Here is a 21,660-nt window from a genome sequence, read left to right on the forward strand (position 1 = left end):
AGCCCACTTTATTATATTAATGTCAATCCACAGATGAAGGCAGCATTCAGCCATTACCATCCTTTTTGCTGCAAAAGGTATTGAAAAATCATCAGCAAAAAGGGTATACTATGTGAATACTCAATTGATTGCTAAGGCAAAAAAGGTTATGCTTCTCTGTGGAAGTCCTTCTTGGTTGAATATATGACATTGTTGCTCCAACCTGAACCTGAAATAACCTATTCTTTTAAAAAAGCCTTGATAAAAAGAGCCAAAGTGCCCTTCAGGTTACATTCATAAAGGACCCTCAGAATGCCATATCTCCATGTTGTATCATATGCCCTTTCAAGAACAGAGAAAACAATGACGCGATGCTGCTTGTTAGTAAAAGCTTCACATACTGATGATTTCACTTAAACCAAACATCAGTTGTGGAGTACATACTTCAAAAGCCTCACTGAGCAGGCGACAAATATGAGGTTTTAGGAATAGGCACTGGATCACAGACACTGATAATTAGTCAGAAATACAGTTCTTGGCACTTTACCTGATTGAGTCAGTGGACTTGACTCTTGTTGTAGAATGAGCCAGTAGAAGCGGTCGTCAAGGAATATATACCTTCAAGCCACCAACAAAGGGAGCAGGTAGGGCACGACTGAAATGGCTGGTCGCACAAGGGTCATAGTGAGTGGTATGTTGTGAAGCATAGTGGAGTCCAAAATGGAAGGGATCGTAGGCTTCTTGCTTAAGTCAAAGTGCTGGGCCTGGTGAATCTCTCTGAACTCATTATGGACAGCTGGATCCAGAGATACCTACAGGTGTAGGGTATCACGACAGGGCCCCTCACATTATTGCTTACTGTTTACTGATTTCCGAGGGCGATCCGATACATTTATATCCCTGTCTTAGCCACCATCTTGGCAACGTCCTTTCTTCCAAAGAGACCTTAATCCTCAGGTAGTGCTGGAAGAAAACTGTATTTCGACAGTCTCGTGTCTTCATTGTCGACAACAAAGGAGGGTGTTGCAAGTGAGAAAGCAGTAGGAATGGGCAGAGTTACTAGGTGTGAAAGGTAAGGGTTAGCCAGATGTTGAATGACCTCCAGGTGGGTTGAAAGGGGTTGGTATCATCTGAAGGACGTCATTTAGAGTGATGCAGGTGTCTTCAAAGATGCTGCGATCACAATGATGCTAGGTCGAGAATCATGAGGGAATTCTGAAGGGGTGTCCTAACGTTGCACTATTGCATTCACTATGACCTGAGAAAGAGGTGCGAACTTGTGACTAGTGAGACGAATCTAAACTGATTTATTGTGATAATAAGCTGATTAATGGTGACATTAAGCTTTCATTCCCATTGCAGGCGAGATTCTGGGAGTCTTTATGGTTTATTTGATGGTGAGACGAATTCTAGCTCATTTTCCATGTCACTATTGTGCTGCTACTATCTGAAGGAAAAACAGCCCGGAGCCAAACACCTGAATTTGAACTTTATTCATACTTTTGTTGCAGAAATGAAAAAATAAGTCGAAAAAAAAACAAGTGTCATGAAGTAACACATGCGACAACTCCCAACAAAAGAAGATATTTAGCAGCCCTTAGGCTACGTGAACCCTTGGACAGACTAGAGTTTAATGGGGGAAATATCCAACTTACCTGCTGCTGTCACATCTGTGTGAGTAAGATGAAGGGAAAATCGAAAGTAGTCACTGTGAATAGGAGATAGAGCCCTCTTGTCCGGAGTCCTTTATATTCTTTAATTATGCCAACAAGCACTAGTCTTGCCGAGGATTCTTTGAGATTGGGTGTGACTCCTTTGAGAATGAACAGTGGCTACACTATAAAAAAAATCCTTTATTGAACTAGTAAATTCATTGTCAGTTCCTTGTCTTTATGTTTTGCAAAACAATTTTTCTCAGTAATCTCAGTGTACTTCAGCCTTTTCCTGCTTTCATTGGAAGAGCCTGTTGTTTATATGTATCAGTAAATATTGTCTTCTTACAGATAGATGCTTGGCTGTAGCCAGGTTTTACTAAAAAAATCCAAGTGAACAAAGTGTTAAACAAACAAGGATTAAGTCTTAACTCTTGGAAAACTAATTGTGAAAAGTAGAATTATTTTGATTTTCATTATATCTATTGTGTACTCGTATGTGATCCTTGAACGGAAGTGATGTTCAGTATTTAAGATCAGTTTTCTATTCTGCTAAGTTTTAGCAAATGAGTGAGTTCACTTATTATCAGCAACTGTGCTGATCCATCTAAATAATGGAAGAAGTATTGTTTTCTAAGACAGTCCTTGTTTGCTATGAATTTTCTTCAAGAGTCCTAACAATTGGTTTTGTCTTGTATTCCTAAGAGAGCACAAAAAGGAAAAGTCTCTCATAGGGGGTCATGAGGCATGTAAAACTATCATCTCTGATCACCAAGTAGTCTCTAAATTATTTCATAAAGCAAATCTCTAATCTCCATTGTGTAGTTTCCATAGATGATTGACCTAGCATATAAAAACAAAAGCCCCTGCTAATCTCCACCATTTAGTCTGATACGTGAATGACCTGGCACACAAAAGTAAAAGCCATTGCTATGCACATAAAAAAAGAAAGGCGTCTCTCCACTCTGTAGTCTCCAGTACTTGATTAACCAAGCACATAAAACTGTCCTCCCAGATCTTCACCATGTAGTCTTTACAATTAATTGAATTGACCTAGTGCATAAAATCAAGGTAAGATATGATACCATGGAGCTGATATCTAAAAGAAAGTTGTTTAATCCATTTCTGCTTAAGTTGCCTTACCAGTGATATAAATTAGAGTAAATTTATATTGATACAAATACAAACTAATGGGCAAATGAGAGCCTGTTATTCCTTACTTTTAGTGTCTTCAACTCTTACCTACCTATGACGAGAGGCTTAATTAAGCTGTATGAATAGGCTCTATCTATACTTTTCCACACTTAAAAATTTCCCTCTTTCTTAATGTGCCTATTCATGAGTGCTTTCTTCAGTATAATTGGGCAAAATACTTGATTTGTTTTGTTCGTATCAATCTGATATACCTTTACAAATTCAAGTGTAGAGATCAAAGATGCACTGCATGTCTTGATCTGAGTTTGAATGCTTAAAACTTCTCAAACTTTCATGAAATATTCCTATGGAAAAATGGAAAGAAGGCTAAGAGTGCTGGGCAAACTAATAGCTACTCACTAGTAAGTCAGAACTTTATGCCTTTATTCCTTGTTTCCCTTCTTCTTTATAAGTACTACAGTTTGTTCCTACATGTATACAGAGCTTTGGTCTTAACAAAGGGGATTTACTTTCAGCGCAAGCTGGAGCTAGCCTTTTAACTAAAAACAAGGTGGATATTGGTATGTAATTGATTACTGATAGGAGAGGAATCCCCTGTAGCTATCCAGTTGGTACTGTGATACAGATTCACTTTCCTTTTGGCTGCGTTTGAAACAGACGTTGCTTTTGCTCCCTGCCATTCGACTTTATTCATAATTATTCTTTTCATTTTTATATATAATTTTTGTTTTAAGTGCTGTAACATGTTATATTCGTTTTTTTTTTTTTTTTTGCCCTTTCTTGCTACATAGTTATTCCTACACAGTTATGCAACATAGTTTTTATCAACTTGCTTTTTCCTATGAGGCATTTTCTTTAATTCCCTCTAACTTGGTTTTGCCTTTTGATATAACGCAAACCCTGCTTGGTCTTCGCCATGGTGTTTGTTCCATTATTATTATATATTTTTTTCTATTACTACACTCACAAGGAGAGAGGCCTTATCTCTCGCCACCAACCATTCTATTTTTAGACATCTCAACCTCTATTTTTATGTTTGTTCTGCAGTGTTTTCTCTGAACAAGCAGAGTATTTCTTTTTGCTACACAATTACTTGGAATGTTGTTATGGGTTAGTCTTTCAGATGATGTAGAGCTCAAGAGGCATTGAGATGGAGGAGGGTCCTTAGCCAAAGATTCGCTACAGTGTGGTCATTTCATAACATCGTACGAGACTTCTGCTCCCTTTCCAGCATAGATTCCCCCTCTCCCTTGTCACGAAGAAGTAAGCGGAGATTTATATTGCAGGACCTTTGTACAGTTTCAGATTTTGGCAAGTCTCCAAGACCAGTATGTGTTCTGTCAATGGTTCCTGTCTACTGTACTTGCTCTGTCTCAGGGTGGGGGAGCCGTTTTAACACGCCCTCACCCTCCTCTCATTCATCGTATGCTGTATCACAGTTTCTCCGTCTTCTTTCCTACCTTTCAAGAGTCAATGGGTGGCAGAATACATAGATTTATCGAAGATACTCACCATCGGAGCGACAGCCAAGGAGCCGAGTTCTGCCAGTCAGTTTTGGTTTGGGTGTGAGTACTTTGCTGCTGTGTGTCATAGTTTCAAGAACTGCTTCATCCCACTCGGCTTTCAACACTGGATTTGCAGAAGTTGAGCCTTCTCCTTCTTTTGCTGTAGGCCACAGCCGTGTCTTCCCTGGACACACCTCCCTGTCTATGTGTCTGCTGTCAGTGCTGCTTCCCCCCATTTTATTGTCCTTCGGGACATGAACGAGTGTATCTTCAATGCCAGAGTAGTTCCTAGCATACTTGACCTTCTCTTCCCTTCATTTTTTCCTTTGATAACAGTTCCTGGTTGGTGTTTTCAGCTATGCCACAATAGTTTTCTGGATGACTAAGCTGGAGATACACTCTCCAAGGAAGGAAGAATTCACAGCCATTCAATGTTGCACACCCATGCTTTTTGCTTCATGTTGTACAAGGAGGAGGAGAGAAGCCCAGGGTAGGCAGATGCAGTCTTGCCACTGCCACATCTTTGCATGGCCATAACTTTTCTTACATTGCTACAGTTTACCAAACATCCTTAGCCAAAGATTCGCTCTCCAAAGACGAAGATGCATGATCATGCAGATGTTGCACTATCATGTTCTTTCTACAATTGCTGTACGACTGAGATACAACTGTCTCGTTGTTTTAGCTGTTTTCTTCCCTCCCCTGTCTATGGACATACTTAGCATGATATCAAATATATGAATGTTTCTTCATTCCTTCACATTCCTGCTCAGGAATGTTGCCACAGCATGGCACGTCTGGAGCTGTGCCTCCAACCACGTTCATCTGAAAGTTTTTCCCCTTGTTCATGTGAAAATTTCTTAGTGGATGGATTGTTCTTCAGAGAACGTTTCCCAGCACAACAATTGTGTGGACAATTGGCTTTGGCTGACATTTGTGGGATGTCTGTAACAGCCTCCCACTGGCCCCCCACGTTTGCAAGGTTGTGATCAAGATCACCACCATCTCTATTGCACTGTGGGGCAGTACCTCTGCTCTGCCTTTCAAGAAGAGTCCCCTGGCAAACGAGATCACCCTTCTGAGAGCGACTCTACCTCTACAGTCAGCTGAATGGCATCAGCGGTGCTTCTGTGAACAACATTGGTGGGACTTCCGTGAACATCTGGCACACAGCAAACCATCCATGTTCGTGTGGAATAGTGGGCAAGTCTTCCTTTCCCTCCCCTGCTCATGTTTATGTTCATCCAAGGGGACATCGATGGCAATCTTCCTAGACTGGCCAACTTCCATTTCCAGTAATGACCACATCCGAATGAACTGTATTATTATCCCAGACTGCCATTGAATGAGTGACATCATTTCATGACTGTGTTCATCCATGGGTACTTCAGCAATATACTGCTAGGATAGGAAATTCAATTTATTTGTTTTTACTCAACTCTGGTTGTTTGGACTCATACATAAATCCTTGGTTTTTACAAATGGGAAAGTAATCCCTGGATTTCTTCCTAGCCTAATCTTTCCTATATGCAACAATCATGCTATCTAATCTACTCACCTGTTCACATTCCTCGGCTCCATCCAGCTTAAGACTTTGAACAACACCACAATAAGACTTACAACTCATAAGTTCCTATAAGACAGAGAGCTCTCCTACCATACTAAACACCAGTTCCATGCCTCCTTCACCATTGCCCTGTGTTGTTTACATAAATGCATTGGCACCTCACACCATCGCCATCTTGTCTTCAGTGATGTCATATCCTATGACAACACAACTTAAATACATTAAGGCATTTTCTAAAATCAAACACATGTTTCCCATACATTGATAAATCCCAATCTTTCACCAGTACAGAAAATGAAAATAAAATACCACTGACTAAACTGATATACAATCAATCCCATACACAAAGGTATTAGAATCTCTTCCGGAGTTGGGATGATTCTAGTCTTGACAGCACGGTTTTCTTCAGATCCCTGTGCATTTCCGACTTTCTCGAGAGTAGGTAGTTGCAGATCTTATTCAACAGGTGTTTTTTATAGGCTGAAGATGTGGGCCGCAGCCACAAGATGAACCAGTGGGCCTACAGGAGACGATGTTATGCCTGAAGGACAGCTTCACCCGACCTCGCCTGACCGAGACTGTTCCCGACACTGTGTCTGAGTGGCATCTTCAGCCTCCCTTGCCTGACTGAGACCATTCCCGACATATGAAGTATGACCCCTGGCCCCATTCACATGGCCAGCATCACTCCCCTCATAGCAGCTTTTTTCATGGCCACATTATATAACCATTCTTCTGGACCTGTATAATGTCATCTCCTCTTTCCACAGATCATCTGTGGCCATCATCTACTTTCAATTCTTTAGTCTTCAGATCAGCTGGAATGCATACTATGCCTCCCACTCTGGTTCCCTCGACCTCTCAATGACTCAGTTGTAAGGTCGACTAGAGTCATTCAAAGATTTTGTAAGAAGTGTTCGAGACGTGTCAGTACCGATCCAATTATGAGGTACACAGGGAACCAAGAGCGTGCCAGGTAGAAATGTCAGAGTTAGGCCCACCCTCAACATGGTATTAGCCTCTGGCCATCGTACAATTAAGTTTTGCAATAGATTTGAGAGGTACCAGTAATTTCTTCAGTCCCTTTGGATCACAGAAACAGGGAAGGTATCCATTTCAACTCCTTCCCTTTCCTGACTGGGAAGTAAGGTTAAGAAGTAGGAATTAGCTGCTAAGACAGCTTTACTCCCCATGTGTGGCTGTTAGTAGGGATTGCAATTAGACTTAAGGATCATTTTCAGTGACTGAAATCTGGGTAGTAGATGTCCTTCAGTAGCATATAAACTTCCCTTTGAGTTTCTATCACTCCTCATTAACCATTCGCTCCATGTCTACAAGTTTGTTCTGGCTTGTTGAAGTTTCTTGTGCTGGGAAGTTAACCCTCTTACGCCGAAGCGGTAAAAAAAAAATTGTCTCCCGTGTGCCGGAGGTGTTTCAGAGTGAGCGCGGAAGCGGAAAAAATATTTTTTTCAAAAAATCACAGCGTGCTTAGTTTTCAACATTAAGAGTTCATTTTGGGCTCCTTTTTTTGTCATTGACTGAAGTTTAGTATGCAACCATCAGAAATGAAAAAAATTATCATTATCATATATAAATAATGCGATATATGATAGCGCAAAAACGAAATTTCATATATAATTGTATTCAAATCGCGCTGTGCGCAAAACGGTTAAAAGTAACAAGTTACTTTTTTTGTTGTAATGTACACTAAATTGCGATCATTTTGGTATATAACACATTGTAAAACGATAAAAGCAACACAGAGAAAATATTATCACAAAATAATGCATGAATTCGTAACGCGTGGATGTAAACAAATATTTTTTTCAAAAATTCACCATAAAATCTAAATATTGTCCTAGAGACTTCCAATTTCTTTCAAAATAAAGACAAATGATTGAATATTACTATACTGTAAGAGTATTAGCTTACAATTGCAGTTTTTGACCATATCTGATGAGTTAAAGTTGACCAAATGTCGAATTTTTTTATATATATATGTTTTATATGCAATTATTTCGGAAATAAGAAAAGCTACAACCTTCAAATATTTTTCGTTATATTCTACATGAAATTGCGCACATTTTCATATATAAAACTCTATGAAATGCCTAATATGAAACGGAGCAAATATTCCGAGAATGGGACGTACGCATTTCGGAGATTTGTGGCGGAGAATCCGCGCGCAGAGGGAAGGAAAGATTTTTTTTTAAATTCACCATAAATCTAAATATTTTGCTAGAGACTTCAAATTTGTTTCAAGATGAAGATAAATGACTGAATATTACTAGACTGTAAGAGTTTTAGCTTACAATTGCGTTTTTCAACCATTTCGGCAGAGTCAAAGTTGACCGAACGTGGTTTTTTTTCTATTTATCATGATTTATATGCAAATATTTCAAAAATGAGAAAAGCTACAACCTTCAATTATTTTTTGTTGTATTTTACATGAAATTGCTCACATTTTCATATATAAAACTTTATGTAACGGCTAATTTAAAATGGTGCAAACATTACCACAATCGCACGTATGATTTTTTCGGAAGAGTTACCGCGCGGACATAAAGAAAATGTTATTTTATTCATAAATTCACCATAAATAGAAATATTGTGCTAGAGACTTACAATTTGTTGCAAAATTAAGGTAAATACTTGAATATTACTAGAATATAAGCGTTTTAGCTTACAATTGCGTTTTTCGACCATTTCGGTAGAGTCAAAGTTGACCGAAGGTTGAAATTTTGGCAATTATCGTTATTTATATGAAAATATCTCAAAACTGATAAAAGCTACAATCATGAGTATTTTATTGTTGTATTCTACATAAAAATTCGCACATTTTCATATATAATACTTCATGTAACGGCTAATTTACAATGGTACAAAAATTATGTCAAAGTGACAAAATAATTTCCGAGATGTGTCACTGATACTTTTCAGTGCGGCAAGAAAGAAATTCGCGCTTGCGCGCCTGCATAACGATAGTAAACAAAACAACACCTTGATCCGTGAACTCCCAGTATCCCCCAAGGCGCGTGATTCAAAAGTTTTAGGCTGGTAGGCCTATAAGTATTTTTCCGCGAATTTTAAAAAAACTTTTGTAAGTCGACGTAAAATACGTCCAGTCGGCACACAGGAGACAAAAAATGTCGACGTAAAATACGTCCAGTCGGCGTAAGAGGGTTAAAGGTTATACTGTATGAATGCATTGTGGAAATTATACGTTCCTGTATCTTAATTCTACAACTGTCCCTCTTTCATAGAGGTGACAGGTAGTCAGAAATCAGTCATAGATCTTTTCTTCCCCATCCCGTTTCAACAGTCTTGGTTCAAGTCAGAGGCAACATGCTTCATACTTGCAGCTGTCAAGGGAGTCAAACTTGATTCCTTCACTGAGTTTGAAAGACAAGTATTTCCGAATACTAACCCATCAACCCTTCTGCAAGTTCCTCTGCTTCATTTCCGGGGAGACTGTATCTCTTCAGAGCAAATGGCTTCATGCCTATCTCTGTTGTATGCTTCTGATGTCTACCCAAGTTTTTCATTTGATTTTACCTTGGCTTTGACTAGGACACATTCATTCAAGGCATGTCCGATGTTTAAGGGTCTCTAGGACAGGACAAACTTCTTGGATTTCATCACAGCCTGAGAGTAGCATGTTCCAGAGAAGTCCAACTCTCACCTAAGGAAAAATTAGTATCTACAAAGCTAACAGACATAGTATGGGCAACCAGCTCAGCAGTTGCAAGCCCTGCTTGGTCACCTGTCCTCACTGGGGAGGCCAGTTTTTCATGGGCAGTTTCTCCTCCCTCATTCACTTCGTACATATTGAATGGGTCCCAGTATTTGACAAGAGTCTCCCTATTACTCCCCTCCCTTTCTCAAGGAAGTGAAACAGGACTTAGCCCTGTGGTTAGATGACAAGTATCTCCTTGGAGGGGCATTACATGATTCCCCTCCAGAGATACTTTATGCCTCAAGGCGTCAACCAGAAGACAGTCACCTGAACATCAATCGATTACGTGGGGTACTTAACCTAACCTAACCTAGCCTAACTAATACTTGTCTATCCTAATCTAACCTGAACTTCAATATCCTGGAACTTCATGCCTCATGGCATCAACCAGAAGCTGATCACCTGCACTAAGAATGGTTAGGTTGGGTTAGGTTATATTGGGTCTCTAGCTTAACCTAAACTAAACCTAGCCTAAGCTGACCTAATATGCACCTCAGTATCATGAATCATCTCAGCTCTCCAAGCCTCAGGATTCGAGGATTGGTATTCTGTGGTGTAGTTAAGGAATGATACTATAGTAGTTCCATAGTCAACATGAGAGGGGGAGGGGCCTAGTGTCCTCTCATCTTCTCAATTGATGAAGCAGGTGCTGCACGAGTATGCAGTAGTACACTGCACCAGTCAACCAGACACATTCCAAGGAAGATTGATGTATCACAGACAAGTTTGGTCACTAGGGTAAGTGCTAGCGACAATTGGCCATTACACTTCAGCGTTCAGAAAGATTGCTCAGTCTAGGAAGCTGTTGTTGTTTGCCTGCCTTTCCAGACCAAGGGCATCGCAGTCAATGACCATATCACATTGAAACATCCGATCAGCAAAGTTCAGCAATAATTAGGTACTTGGGTAGGTGACCTCATGGGAACACCGGATGCTGTTAGCTTCTAACATTGGGACTATTCAGTTCTTGGATTGGTGACCTTTGGGAACTCTAGGTGCTGTTGGTATTTAGGAGACATCTTTCGAACCCATGTTTCAAATCTTGGGCATACGATTTCCCGTCACTGCCAGATTCGCCAGGTGATCAAGTTTGTATGGGGGAGAACCTGGTGGACAGGTACTGCCTCATACCTTATCTTTTATACCCTTCTAAGAGACGATTATCAGGTGGCCAGCAATAAAGTCACAGGAAAAAAATTCACAGAAAAAGCCACAATTTTGGCTAGGAAAAATAGTCATAGGAAAAATTCACATTAAGTTATAATGTTATAGTGCCCAGTAATGAAGTCACAGGGGAAAAATCCCAATATTTCTTTGGGGGTCGCTATCTTTATGATATTTACAGTCTTTTTCTTGTACTAATCACACTGCAAAGGTGGAGGATACATACCAGGTCAAAACAAAAAATCCCCAACAGACTTTTACTAAACACACCACAAAGGTGGATATATACCTGGATAAAACCCATGGGGCCACTATTTAGTAAAGATTTAAAGTGACTCTTCTTTACCCATGACTGTTTTACCAGGTTTCAATTAGCAAGCTGTCATGTGCTGGACAAGGCGTGCATGCATGTGTTCTAGATACTGATTATCCTGCCTAGCTATTTTTGGATTAATAGATGCAACTCCTACCCTCTCTCTAGCAAAGGGAGGGAGGGACTGACAATGAACAGGGCTGTTGGTTATCTTCAGTTTTATTGTTCCTGATAATATTGTTCATCCAAGCCTACCTTCTAATCGATGACGTTACATTCCATTTGTTCAAAAGGCCCAGAAGTATGGCAGTTGAACATCCGCTCTTACATGACCAGGAAAGAACCCCCAGGTGAGGCGAACTACCTGTCAGTTCAGAGATTTGCTGAGACTTCTCTGACCAAGAAGTAAGTTTCCCCTGTGTAATGACCAAAGGTTTGTATACATGTAGGAACAAATAACAAATTTTTAAGTAATTTGTATTATTCCTAACATACAAGCCTGAAGTCTTTACTCAAATGGCCCACCTATAACCAACCCTCATTCTTCTTCCCAGGCCAAAAGGTAAAGTGAATGCGTACCAACTGGATGCAAGGGGCTCCTCCCCTTCCATTATAGCCACCTTGTTTTTAGTTAAACGGCTGGATCCAGCTTGCGCTTAAAGTAAATCCCCTATGTAAAGACCTTAGGTTTGTATATTTTAAGAGAAATACAAATTACCTAGAATTTGTCATATTTGTTCTTTTTCTTATTAATAAGTTAAGGGTCAGAATGTGAAAGAATGGTTGCTTCTCACATTCTATTTTTACTGCGAATCTTCTTCATAACTCTCACCCATTTTGTGCTTGGGAATCATCCCTCTTCTTATTGTCCTCCACCCTTTCTTTACCGGTCTTTACTTGGCAATCGTGTTTTTATTTTCATATGCGTCTTACTGTTTCTGTCATTTATTTGTATTTGCACAGCCTGATTATCAGGCGGTACAGCTGATATTTCCTTCGTGATAATAGGAAACAGAGATATTCTTCATCCCACTCTCCTTCCCACATCCTTCTACCAGGTTAACAATCACTTCCCATCATTGAAGGGAAACTCTACTGAAACCGATAAGGCACACTAAGATTTCAGAGCTTCCCAGATAAAGTACATCATCACGGGAGTAAAAACTGAAAATGTCTCCAAGCCACTTATCTGATCCTTCCCTTTGTTTCAAATTTCCACAACACCTTTTGATTATAGCTGCTGTTTTTAAGTTTGTCGTAATCAAGATATACAAACAAATCTCGTGACATTTTCAGTTTGGATACTATGAAATTCAGTAGGGAAATTAGCTTAGAGGTTTTAGTATTGCAAAGTAGATAACCATTTGCCAACTTATGTGAATGAACGCATCTTCTTTCCCAAGCCTCTTCCTTTTTAAGCCTACCCTTGCCACCTGTGGAACACTGATACTATTTCTAATTCTTGATGTATTTCTTCCTTTTACATCGAGTTAGATTTAATAAGTCATGCATTACCTGCATATATATATATATATATATATATATATATATATATATATATATATATATATATATATATATATATATATATATATATATATATATATATATATATATATATATAATAAGGAGGAACAGGATAGCCAGAAGACTTGGTAATATTCCAGACATTATTATTTTCCTTAAGATAAAACAAAGGCACACGGAGCTTTCGGGAATACATTACTTTTCCCATCATCAGGGTCACTTATCTCTAAAATGATACAAAAAAGAGAAACAGTAAGAAAACTATACTGAATGACTATATCTAAAAACATTATAACACTCTAACATACACAACAAAGTAAAAAGGGAACATAAAAACTAAGTTAACTGCAAATCATAAAAGAGTAATGACAACTTAAAAGGTTACGTAAAACGCAAAAATATACTGAGAATGTTTTACATAACCTTTTAACTTGTCATTACTCTTTTATGATTTGCAGTTAACTTAGTTTTTATGTTCCTTTTTTACTTTGTGTTGTGTATTTTAAAGTGTTGTAATGTTTTTAGATATAGTCATTCAGTATAGCTTTCTTACTGTTTCTCTTTTTTGTATCATTTTATAGATAAATGACCCTGATGATGGGAAAAGTAATGTATTCCCGAAAGCTCGACTGTGCCTTTGTTTTATCTCAAGGAAAATAATAATGTCTGGAATATTACCACGTCTTCTGGCTATCCTGTTCCTCCTTAAATTGAAGTTTTCTAGAAACGACAACATACACAGTTTTATATATATATATATATATATATATATATATATATATATTATATATTTGGCAATGTTTGTAGTATTTGTATGTTTGTAGTATGTATGTATGTATGTATGTATGTATGTATGTATGTATGTATGAATGTTTGGTACGGGTGGCTGGGCCGTCGGTCTGACGGGACTGAGATTCAGAACGGAGATGGGTTTCCACCCTGGGAAGGTCGGAACTTGTTTGGGAGCCCGGAAACCCCCGTGGAGGCCGGGGTCCCAAAATTTCTACTTTCCCTCTTCCGAAGAGTGAGAAGGGATTCCGTGAACAGAGCTGGTTGTGGCTGTGGAATGGGGTTGGCTATGCCCGTAGACTTAGTTACTTTACAAATTTCTGTATACATATGACATCATTTAGAAAAGAATACTACAGGGTAAACATCAATGACATCAAAGAGGGTGGTTTTAGAAGGGGGTTGACAGAGAGAAAATGAGAGGGAGAGAAAATGAGAGAGAGTAAACTGGGTATTAGGGAGAAGAAAGAGGAAAAAAGACAGACAGACAGACAGAGTTGGTATTACTGAGAAGAAAGAGGGTAAGAGACAGTGATTGTTGGAGAGAGGAAGAGAGAGTAAGAGAAAGAGAACGAGAGGGAGAGGAAAAGAGAGAGAGAGAGAAAGAGATTAATATATATTATTATATATATATATACTATATATATATATATATATATATATATATATATAGATATTATATATATATATATATATATACAGTAGTACCTCGAGATACGAAAGGCTCAATGCTCTACATACGAAAAGTTTTCAAGATACGAAAGGTTGTTGCTGTAAAGTCCCGAGATTCGCCCGGACCACCAAGAACAATTTTAAAACTCCCGCGCCGCCATCTGAGTAAACTCGCCACCATCCTCCCGCTCTCCCATTGGTTCCTGATGCTAGTCACCCCATAAGGTCCTGCTCTCCTATTGGTCAGCATCTACCCCTTGTGCTTTAAGTATTCTATTGGTAAAAGGTTGCTGTAAATTGAAAAACTTATTCGTGCAATACATTTAATAAAAAAAAAACATTAGGTAAAGATAGAATAAAGAATAGAAATGAATGGTTATCATACTGTTTGGTAGTTTCAGTAGTTGAAGAGAAATAATGAAAATTTATGGCTTACTGTGTAAAAGTGATTGCTTGGCGATCGTTCGATACTAGTAAGTGCTGGATGTAAACAGACGTTTGGAAGCTTTTTTGTTTTGTTTGTTTACTATAGTTAATGGTTACTTAATAATTATTTGAAATGAGTACATGCAATACATTTAATAAAAAAATTGTGAATTAGATATCAGAAAATATAAAATAAATCAGTCTGCCAACAATAGGTATTTTTTAGAATTCTTCTTCTGTTTTATTATTACGTTACGTATTACGTATTTTTCATTACAGCTGTCAGTAACTCGGTATCTCCATTAGGTAAAGATAGAATAAAGAATAGAAATGAATGGTTATTATACTGTTTGGTGGTTTCATTAGTTGAAGAGAGATATTAATGACAATTTATGGCTTACTGTGTGCTAGGAAAAATGATTGCTTGGCGCTCGTTCGATACTCGTAAGAATGTAAACAATCGATTGGAAGGTTTGTTTTTTCTTTGTTTGTGTATTATAGTTAATGATTAATTAATAATTATTTGAAATGAGTACATACTGATTATTTATACATTTTATTGGCATATTCTAAGCTTTTAGCTCTTAGGTTTAGATGTCAGAATCATAGACTAGGCTACAGTAGCAACCGCTAACATAGGCTAGGCTTATTGCTAAGGGACATATGCTAAAGTCCTAATATATGCAGTAAAAATGGGGTTGAACATTACATGCAGTTGAATATTACTCAAGTATGTACAGTATTTTGCCTTTTTGGAGACATATTTCTTCCGTCGTAACCCTAGAACATGTGTTTTAGGCCTGGAAATATAATTTACTGGGGTGTTTTTGGAGGGCTTGGAACGGATTAGCCATTTTACATGTAAAATGTGTTCCAAGATACGAAAAACTCATAATACGAAGGCCGTCTCGGAACGGATTAATTTCGTATCTCGAGGTACCACTGTATATATATATATATATATATATATATATATATATATATATATATATATATATATATATATATATATATATGCTCTGGGTTACACGGACCAATCTAGCTGGGACACCGCCTGTAGGGCGGGTAACCAGCTAGTGTGTGTATATATATATATATTATATATATATATAAGCTCTGGGTTACACGGACCAATCTAGCTGGGACGGGCAGGTAACCAGCTAGTGTATATATATATATATATATATATATATATATATATATATATATATATATATATATATATGTGTGTGTGTGTGTGTGTGTGTGTGTGTGTATGTATATATAAAGCTTACAGTATTTCACAGGGATGTAATTTTTATATACTTCATGTGCTTAAATGAAAAGAAAAACAGGTTTAATATGGGTAATGTCACTGGTATGCTTAGGAAGTATGTTTCCTACTGCAGATTTTTGGCCATACCTCCAGGCATATACAGGTTCATAATACTTCCATTTATTTCCACAACCTTTCCCTCCATCTCTTTCTCCTAATTATAAATGGTATGATTTGTTCCATCTTCATCTACCATTTTTCCGGCATTTATCCTTGCTTCACTTTTCTTCAGAACTTGGTTTTATCATCTTTCACTCTATGCACATATATCATATATCTCTAAAAGTCACTTCCAAGCGACACAGTTACATCTTCCCATTACTTCCTCCGATTGTCTCATTCTTTCAAGAAAGATGCTCTACAAAACATTTTCCAATCAGTGACACTTTACCACTGCTGGGATGTAACCAATATAGAGAATAAAGGTAAACTGTACTTCTAAATCACAAATGCTGCCATCAAAACTGTTTCCAAACCGTGACTCACTTCAGAAGTTGGTAGCTACTCAATAGAGGAACTAACAAATAACAGTAGGACGAATATTAGCTTAGTCATTATAGATGTAGAGCATTTCTGTGACAGATGAGTGACATGAAATCTATTCAAGTGCAGACTCATAGTACCTTCAATTAAAATTTAGCAATGCCTCTTTTTGAGTATGACATACTTCCTTGTCTGATCTATTAATGCAAAAGTAATAGGCTCTGGTAAGGCAATGGTTTGTAATTACAAAACATGAAACATCTTTTCATATTTCCATCATTGCACTGGACTATGGATCATTTACACACACTTCTTGCTAACCATAATAAGGCTACTACTTGAAATTCAGGAAATTTTTCAATTGTAAATGAAAGCAAACCTGAGATTTACAAATCTAAAACATCAAGTGCCTTTAAGGCTTACAAGAAGTAATATTTGATATGGAATTTCTTGAACCATTTAAAAACACGTTTCTAAGTAGTGGTGTAAGTATCAAGAGTGCATGTTTTATTTATTTAGAATTTCCCAATCCAAATGTATAAACACCAGTTATCTCATATCTGTAAAGTAGTAGATGAATTGCTGTAGAGCAAAAGGACTTATGGTAGAAGTTTTAGAAAATTTGGCGAAAATCTCTGATTTTCATGTCAAGGCTTGAAGTCAAGTACTATACCTGTAGTTTCGTACATTAGAATGTACTGTGCTTTCACTATGTTTTTTGTGTGTTGCTGATTCTCTACATTCTAAATGTACAGTAGTAATGAACCACATCTCCTGCATGGGTGCTTCTTCCCTTATGAAACCCGAAAGCAAATGGCTTCAGTTAAAAGGTCCCTTTTTTTATATTTGCTGATATGAAATTTCTTTTAAATAAATTATTTCCATTATAAACCTCCTGTCTTTTCTCAATTCCTTTTATGGTGCTGGTTTTCGTGCTGGTGATGACCTAATTGGTGTCGGTGGTGGTATGGATCTATAGCTTCAGGTAATTGATGGCTTTCTGTTTTCTTCTTCGTCTATACCTTGCTTTCTGTATCTTGATTATCCTTCCTTCTACATCTTTTCACATCTGCTTCACAGGACCTGTGGCATGCCAGATATTGTCCCTTTATTTATTGTAATACCTGAATGTAATGATTGAGTGCATAGAGTTATGGAAATCATGTGCTTTTTTAGCATCTAGAACAAATATATAATCAATTTGAAAAATTACACATGAATTCCGAGTTATCCCTTGATAAAGTATGCCAGACACCGTATTATACTGTATGTGAAAAAAATATGTTTTTCCCACAAAGCTAGGATTTGTGATGTGTTGGAAACTGGATGTAAGCTCACTTTTCAAGTAGACTGTGGCGTTAGTTCTTCATCATTTTTACCATGCCAGTGGAGCTTAGGCTGTGTTCTGATACTCGCATTCTTCAAATTCCATTCCTTCATACTTTAGTTATAAGGACATAAAATTCATTAAATCCATATGGCTTAGAAGCGTTGCAAAAATTAATGCGCGTAATTCCAAAATGTGTTGGTTAACAACACAAGTTTTTAAACTCTAGTGTGTTATGGTATGTGGAGATGGCTTGTATTAGGCAAAATTGTTCTCTCTTTTTTTATGAGATTAGAGTAACAAAAACTGAGATTGTATCAGGCAAAATTGTTCTCTCTTTTTTATGAGATTAGAGTAACAAAAACTGAGAGTAGACATGAAAATTTCAATCTTGTATACTACTTTGCACATTACGTCTGGGAAGTAGTAACATGATCAACACCTTGGAGAAGTCTTATTAACTCAATATTTTTATTTTCAAATTAAACCCGTAATTGCTGCAATTGTATCATTCTTTCATAATATCATGTAAAACATTTTTTACAACTAATGTAGGATCCAGTATCTCAGTTCCCCGACTTGTAAATCTCTTTTTCCTCTATATTTCCTTCTCTCTAGAGTAAATATTATGTACCACCTCCAAGTTAACTATGACTTTAGATATAGGGGTCTGGTTGACTTTAGATAGATACTTGTATATTTGAATTATCTTTTAATAATTCAGATAGATTAAAAGTTTTATTACTGGCAATAAACTACAACAGGAGCAGAAAGATGACTTACTTTTAATGGCGTAATTTATGCAGCGTCAATTCCATGTAATTGGATCTATTCTTATTTGGTTTCTGATTTGCATAAAACAGGTCATGTCATATTTTTGCCTATGAATTTTTAACATTCCCCTTTAGTTATGTCTTTTGCTCCTGTAATACTGAATTCTGACTCAAAGTGTCTTTTAAATTCTTCAGTGTTTTCGTTGTTTATATTATTCTTTTTATAGCCATTATGTCAATCTCACATTAATGAATTAAAAGATTTTGCGTCTTTAATAATGCATAGTCATGCATGAAAGTGTTCTGTACATTCATTCATTAATGCCTATTCATGCACAATCTTTTACAAGCATTTTTTGCACATTATCATAGTACTAAAATTTTATGCACATAAATGCATAAACATATATTCATGTACAATATTACTGCACCAGTTTACATAAATAAGTCTCCCCCTTTTATATTCATCATATTGATAACCTTGTATCTATAAACATCAGATAAAAGGGTGTTTATAGAATCAAGAAAAAAAATCAATTCTTTCTCTGAAAAACCTCAATGAATGGTCCTGGACTCGCCCAGATGCTTCAAAATGAAAAAAAATAAATAACTCAGTCAGTAGTACTGCCCATATGTAAGTAGATCCCTATTCCCCAAAATGTTAGTGTTCATTAAATTCTACCTACATATATACTGTGTATATATATAATATACTATATATTATATATATATATATATATATATATATATATATATATATATATAAAACTAACATTTTGGAGAATAGGGGTCCACTTACATATGGGCAGTGCTACTGAGTTATTTATTTTTTCATTTTGAAGTATCTGGGCGAGTCCATGACCATACATTAAGTTATTTATAATTGGGAGGTTTTTCAGAGAAAGAATTTATTTTTTAATTTTTTTTCTTGATTATATATATATATATATATATATATATATATATATATATATACATATATATATATACATACACACATACATATAACACCTTTTCATCTAAGAATGGGATAAAGGTGAAAGCTGGCTAATGTATATTTTATAAACCTACCTAATTTTTGCAAGTATTATTTAGTACCTAAGTTCGATAGTTTTGATATTTGTAGAGTAAAATGAAGTCGCCGATGACTGAACCAAGAAAATCACAGATAAGGATGCAAAAACCATTCGTGACATAAAATATGACGTCATGAGGCTCCGCCCACTTACCAGGTAGGCAGTCGCAGTAAGTCACTAACACAGTGTAGGATTCAAAAATTTCAATAATGATCAAAAGGATATAGAATTGTCTCCTTGGTTGCAAAACTGCATTTGTGCTACGGCTTGTTACTCTGTATACAAATAAGAAGAGACCCATGGCAAGATTTACTATGGCGTGAATAGGTCATTATTTCTATGACGGGTATTAGTTACATGCCAACACTCATCTCCTGCTCCAGGAAATAGTAGTTTAGAGTCAAAACCTGAATAGATGCAGATCTAACAAAAGAGTCATAGACTGGTTCATTATTTGGATGAATTACATACGCTGAATTATTTATAAAGGAGAAACAACAAGAATATCAAGATTATTGAAGAATTCTAAACTAACAACTTCCTCCCAACAGCAACAGGTCTGCTCACTTCCCCCCAGAGGAATTTATCTCTGGGAATTAGAAATTCAATTCTCGATATAACGTGGTTCGGAGCTCACAATAAGTTGTAGGCCCCGTTGCCAAGTAAGCAACTGGTTCCCATTCAAGTCAATAAAAATCTAGCCCTAGCAGACCTGGTTAAACTAAGATATATTTAACATCCCCCCCCCCCTCAAATTCCTTGTGTAGGCAGAGCTTAGTCTACCTATTTCTTGCATTGGCATGTGAATTACCATGATGAGCAGGTACCTCGGCAAGGTATCTAGAGAGAGAGGGAGCGTCATCCCCATTGAGAGCTATGATTTTTACCTGTCTGTTTTTTAAGTTTGGCTATAATAAAAATAGTAGCTTCTTATGCGGCACTCCTGATACTGATAATGGCAATGGTTAAAAAATAAAAAAACAATAAAAAACCAAGCCGTACTCAAAAACTACTTCTTTGTCTTGATTGGCTAGCTATGAATGACGTCACTAAGCTCTTCCCCATTTATACCATGCTCGTCATCTTTCAGTAGTCATAGTGGGAAGGAGGTCTTTTTAACTATGTTGACATTTTAACATGGCAAAATTATGTGGTCTTGTGCCACATAAATCAGAAAAACAAGGAAATTAGTAAATTTTCATTGCTTACTTAGAAATATTTCTGCAGGTAACGCCATATCAGTAGTATGACCTCTTCATCCGTTTAGCAGACGAATTTCCGTCAGTCAGGCTGGGAGTAATTACATTATGCTTTATGTCAATTACAGTTCCTACAACTAAAATGAATATTGAATAGAAATAAAGGAGTACGATTATAATTACCTTAAAAATGTGTAAATAATTTAATTTCAAATAAATTTCAATCACAGTTACAACAAGCCTGCCATTAATGCACAGCCCTGGTTTAAAGGGGGCGTGGCCTAAGCGGGCAAGAGATGCCGACGAGTCAATTTCCTTTGCTTACATAGTTACCCAAGGTGCGAGGCGACTCCACCCAATTGGACAGATTGTCTCTCTTGGTCACTCTTGGACTTGGTCCCGACAACTTTTGTGGAAGTTGCGATGAACACCTCCAAATAATAATAATAATTAATAATAATAATAATAATAATAATAATAATAATAATAATAATAATAATAAAATTATTGAGAATTGTCAGAAATTTTCACTTCAACTGGGATGGTTCTGTCCCAAGATGGTGTAGGACTATTATAGCGTGGCCGTAAGGGCGAAATCAACAAGCATCCAAACAAAGATCCAGCAAGATCATGGTTGATATGTAATTTTTATTATAAAACAATTATTCAAGTTTAATAAATACATAAACTGAAAGCAGTTTCCCCATATGCCTTGATCAAGGCATCAATAATGACATGAAATGTCAACTACAACGAGTTGACCAATTTTTCCCTCCCGGCTCCCGAAAGGTGTCAGAAAGACCTATTACAGGAGACAAACCTGTGGTGATCCCAAATACCAAAACCCTATAATTATTATGTAAATGGCGCCATGTATGACAGTAATCGAGCATACTTGGTATCCTTTAGATCAAGGAGAACACGGTGGAAAGCTTTAAATAAGTCAGAAACCAAGGTATACGAATTTTACTCTAAATTTTAACAGTAAAACATAAAATAACT

At 37.0% G+C, this 21,660-nt stretch overlaps 1 protein-coding gene across 5 annotated transcripts in view; it reads left to right on the forward strand.

Moving 5' to 3' along the window:
* LOC135220542 (intermembrane lipid transfer protein VPS13A-like) overlaps window positions 1-21,660 on the forward strand; it is a 311,374-nt gene that overhangs the window by 253,866 nt on the left and 35,848 nt on the right. Inside the window, exon 41 of one of the 5 annotated variants that reach the window (XM_064257733.1) lies at window positions 11,365-11,615. The exons of the other annotated variants lie outside the window; for them this stretch is intronic. Coding sequence (XP_064113803.1) covers window positions 11,365-11,480 — 116 coding nt within the window. The 3' untranslated portion in view covers window positions 11,481-11,615. Of the gene's footprint in view, window positions 1-11,364; window positions 11,616-21,660 lie in introns of those variants that run through there. 5 annotated transcript variants of the gene reach the window in all.

The sequence above is a fragment of the Macrobrachium nipponense genome, chromosome 2 (assembly GCF_015104395.2).
Source record: "Macrobrachium nipponense isolate FS-2020 chromosome 2, ASM1510439v2, whole genome shotgun sequence".
Classification (NCBI taxonomy): domain Eukaryota; kingdom Metazoa; phylum Arthropoda; class Malacostraca; order Decapoda; family Palaemonidae; genus Macrobrachium; species Macrobrachium nipponense.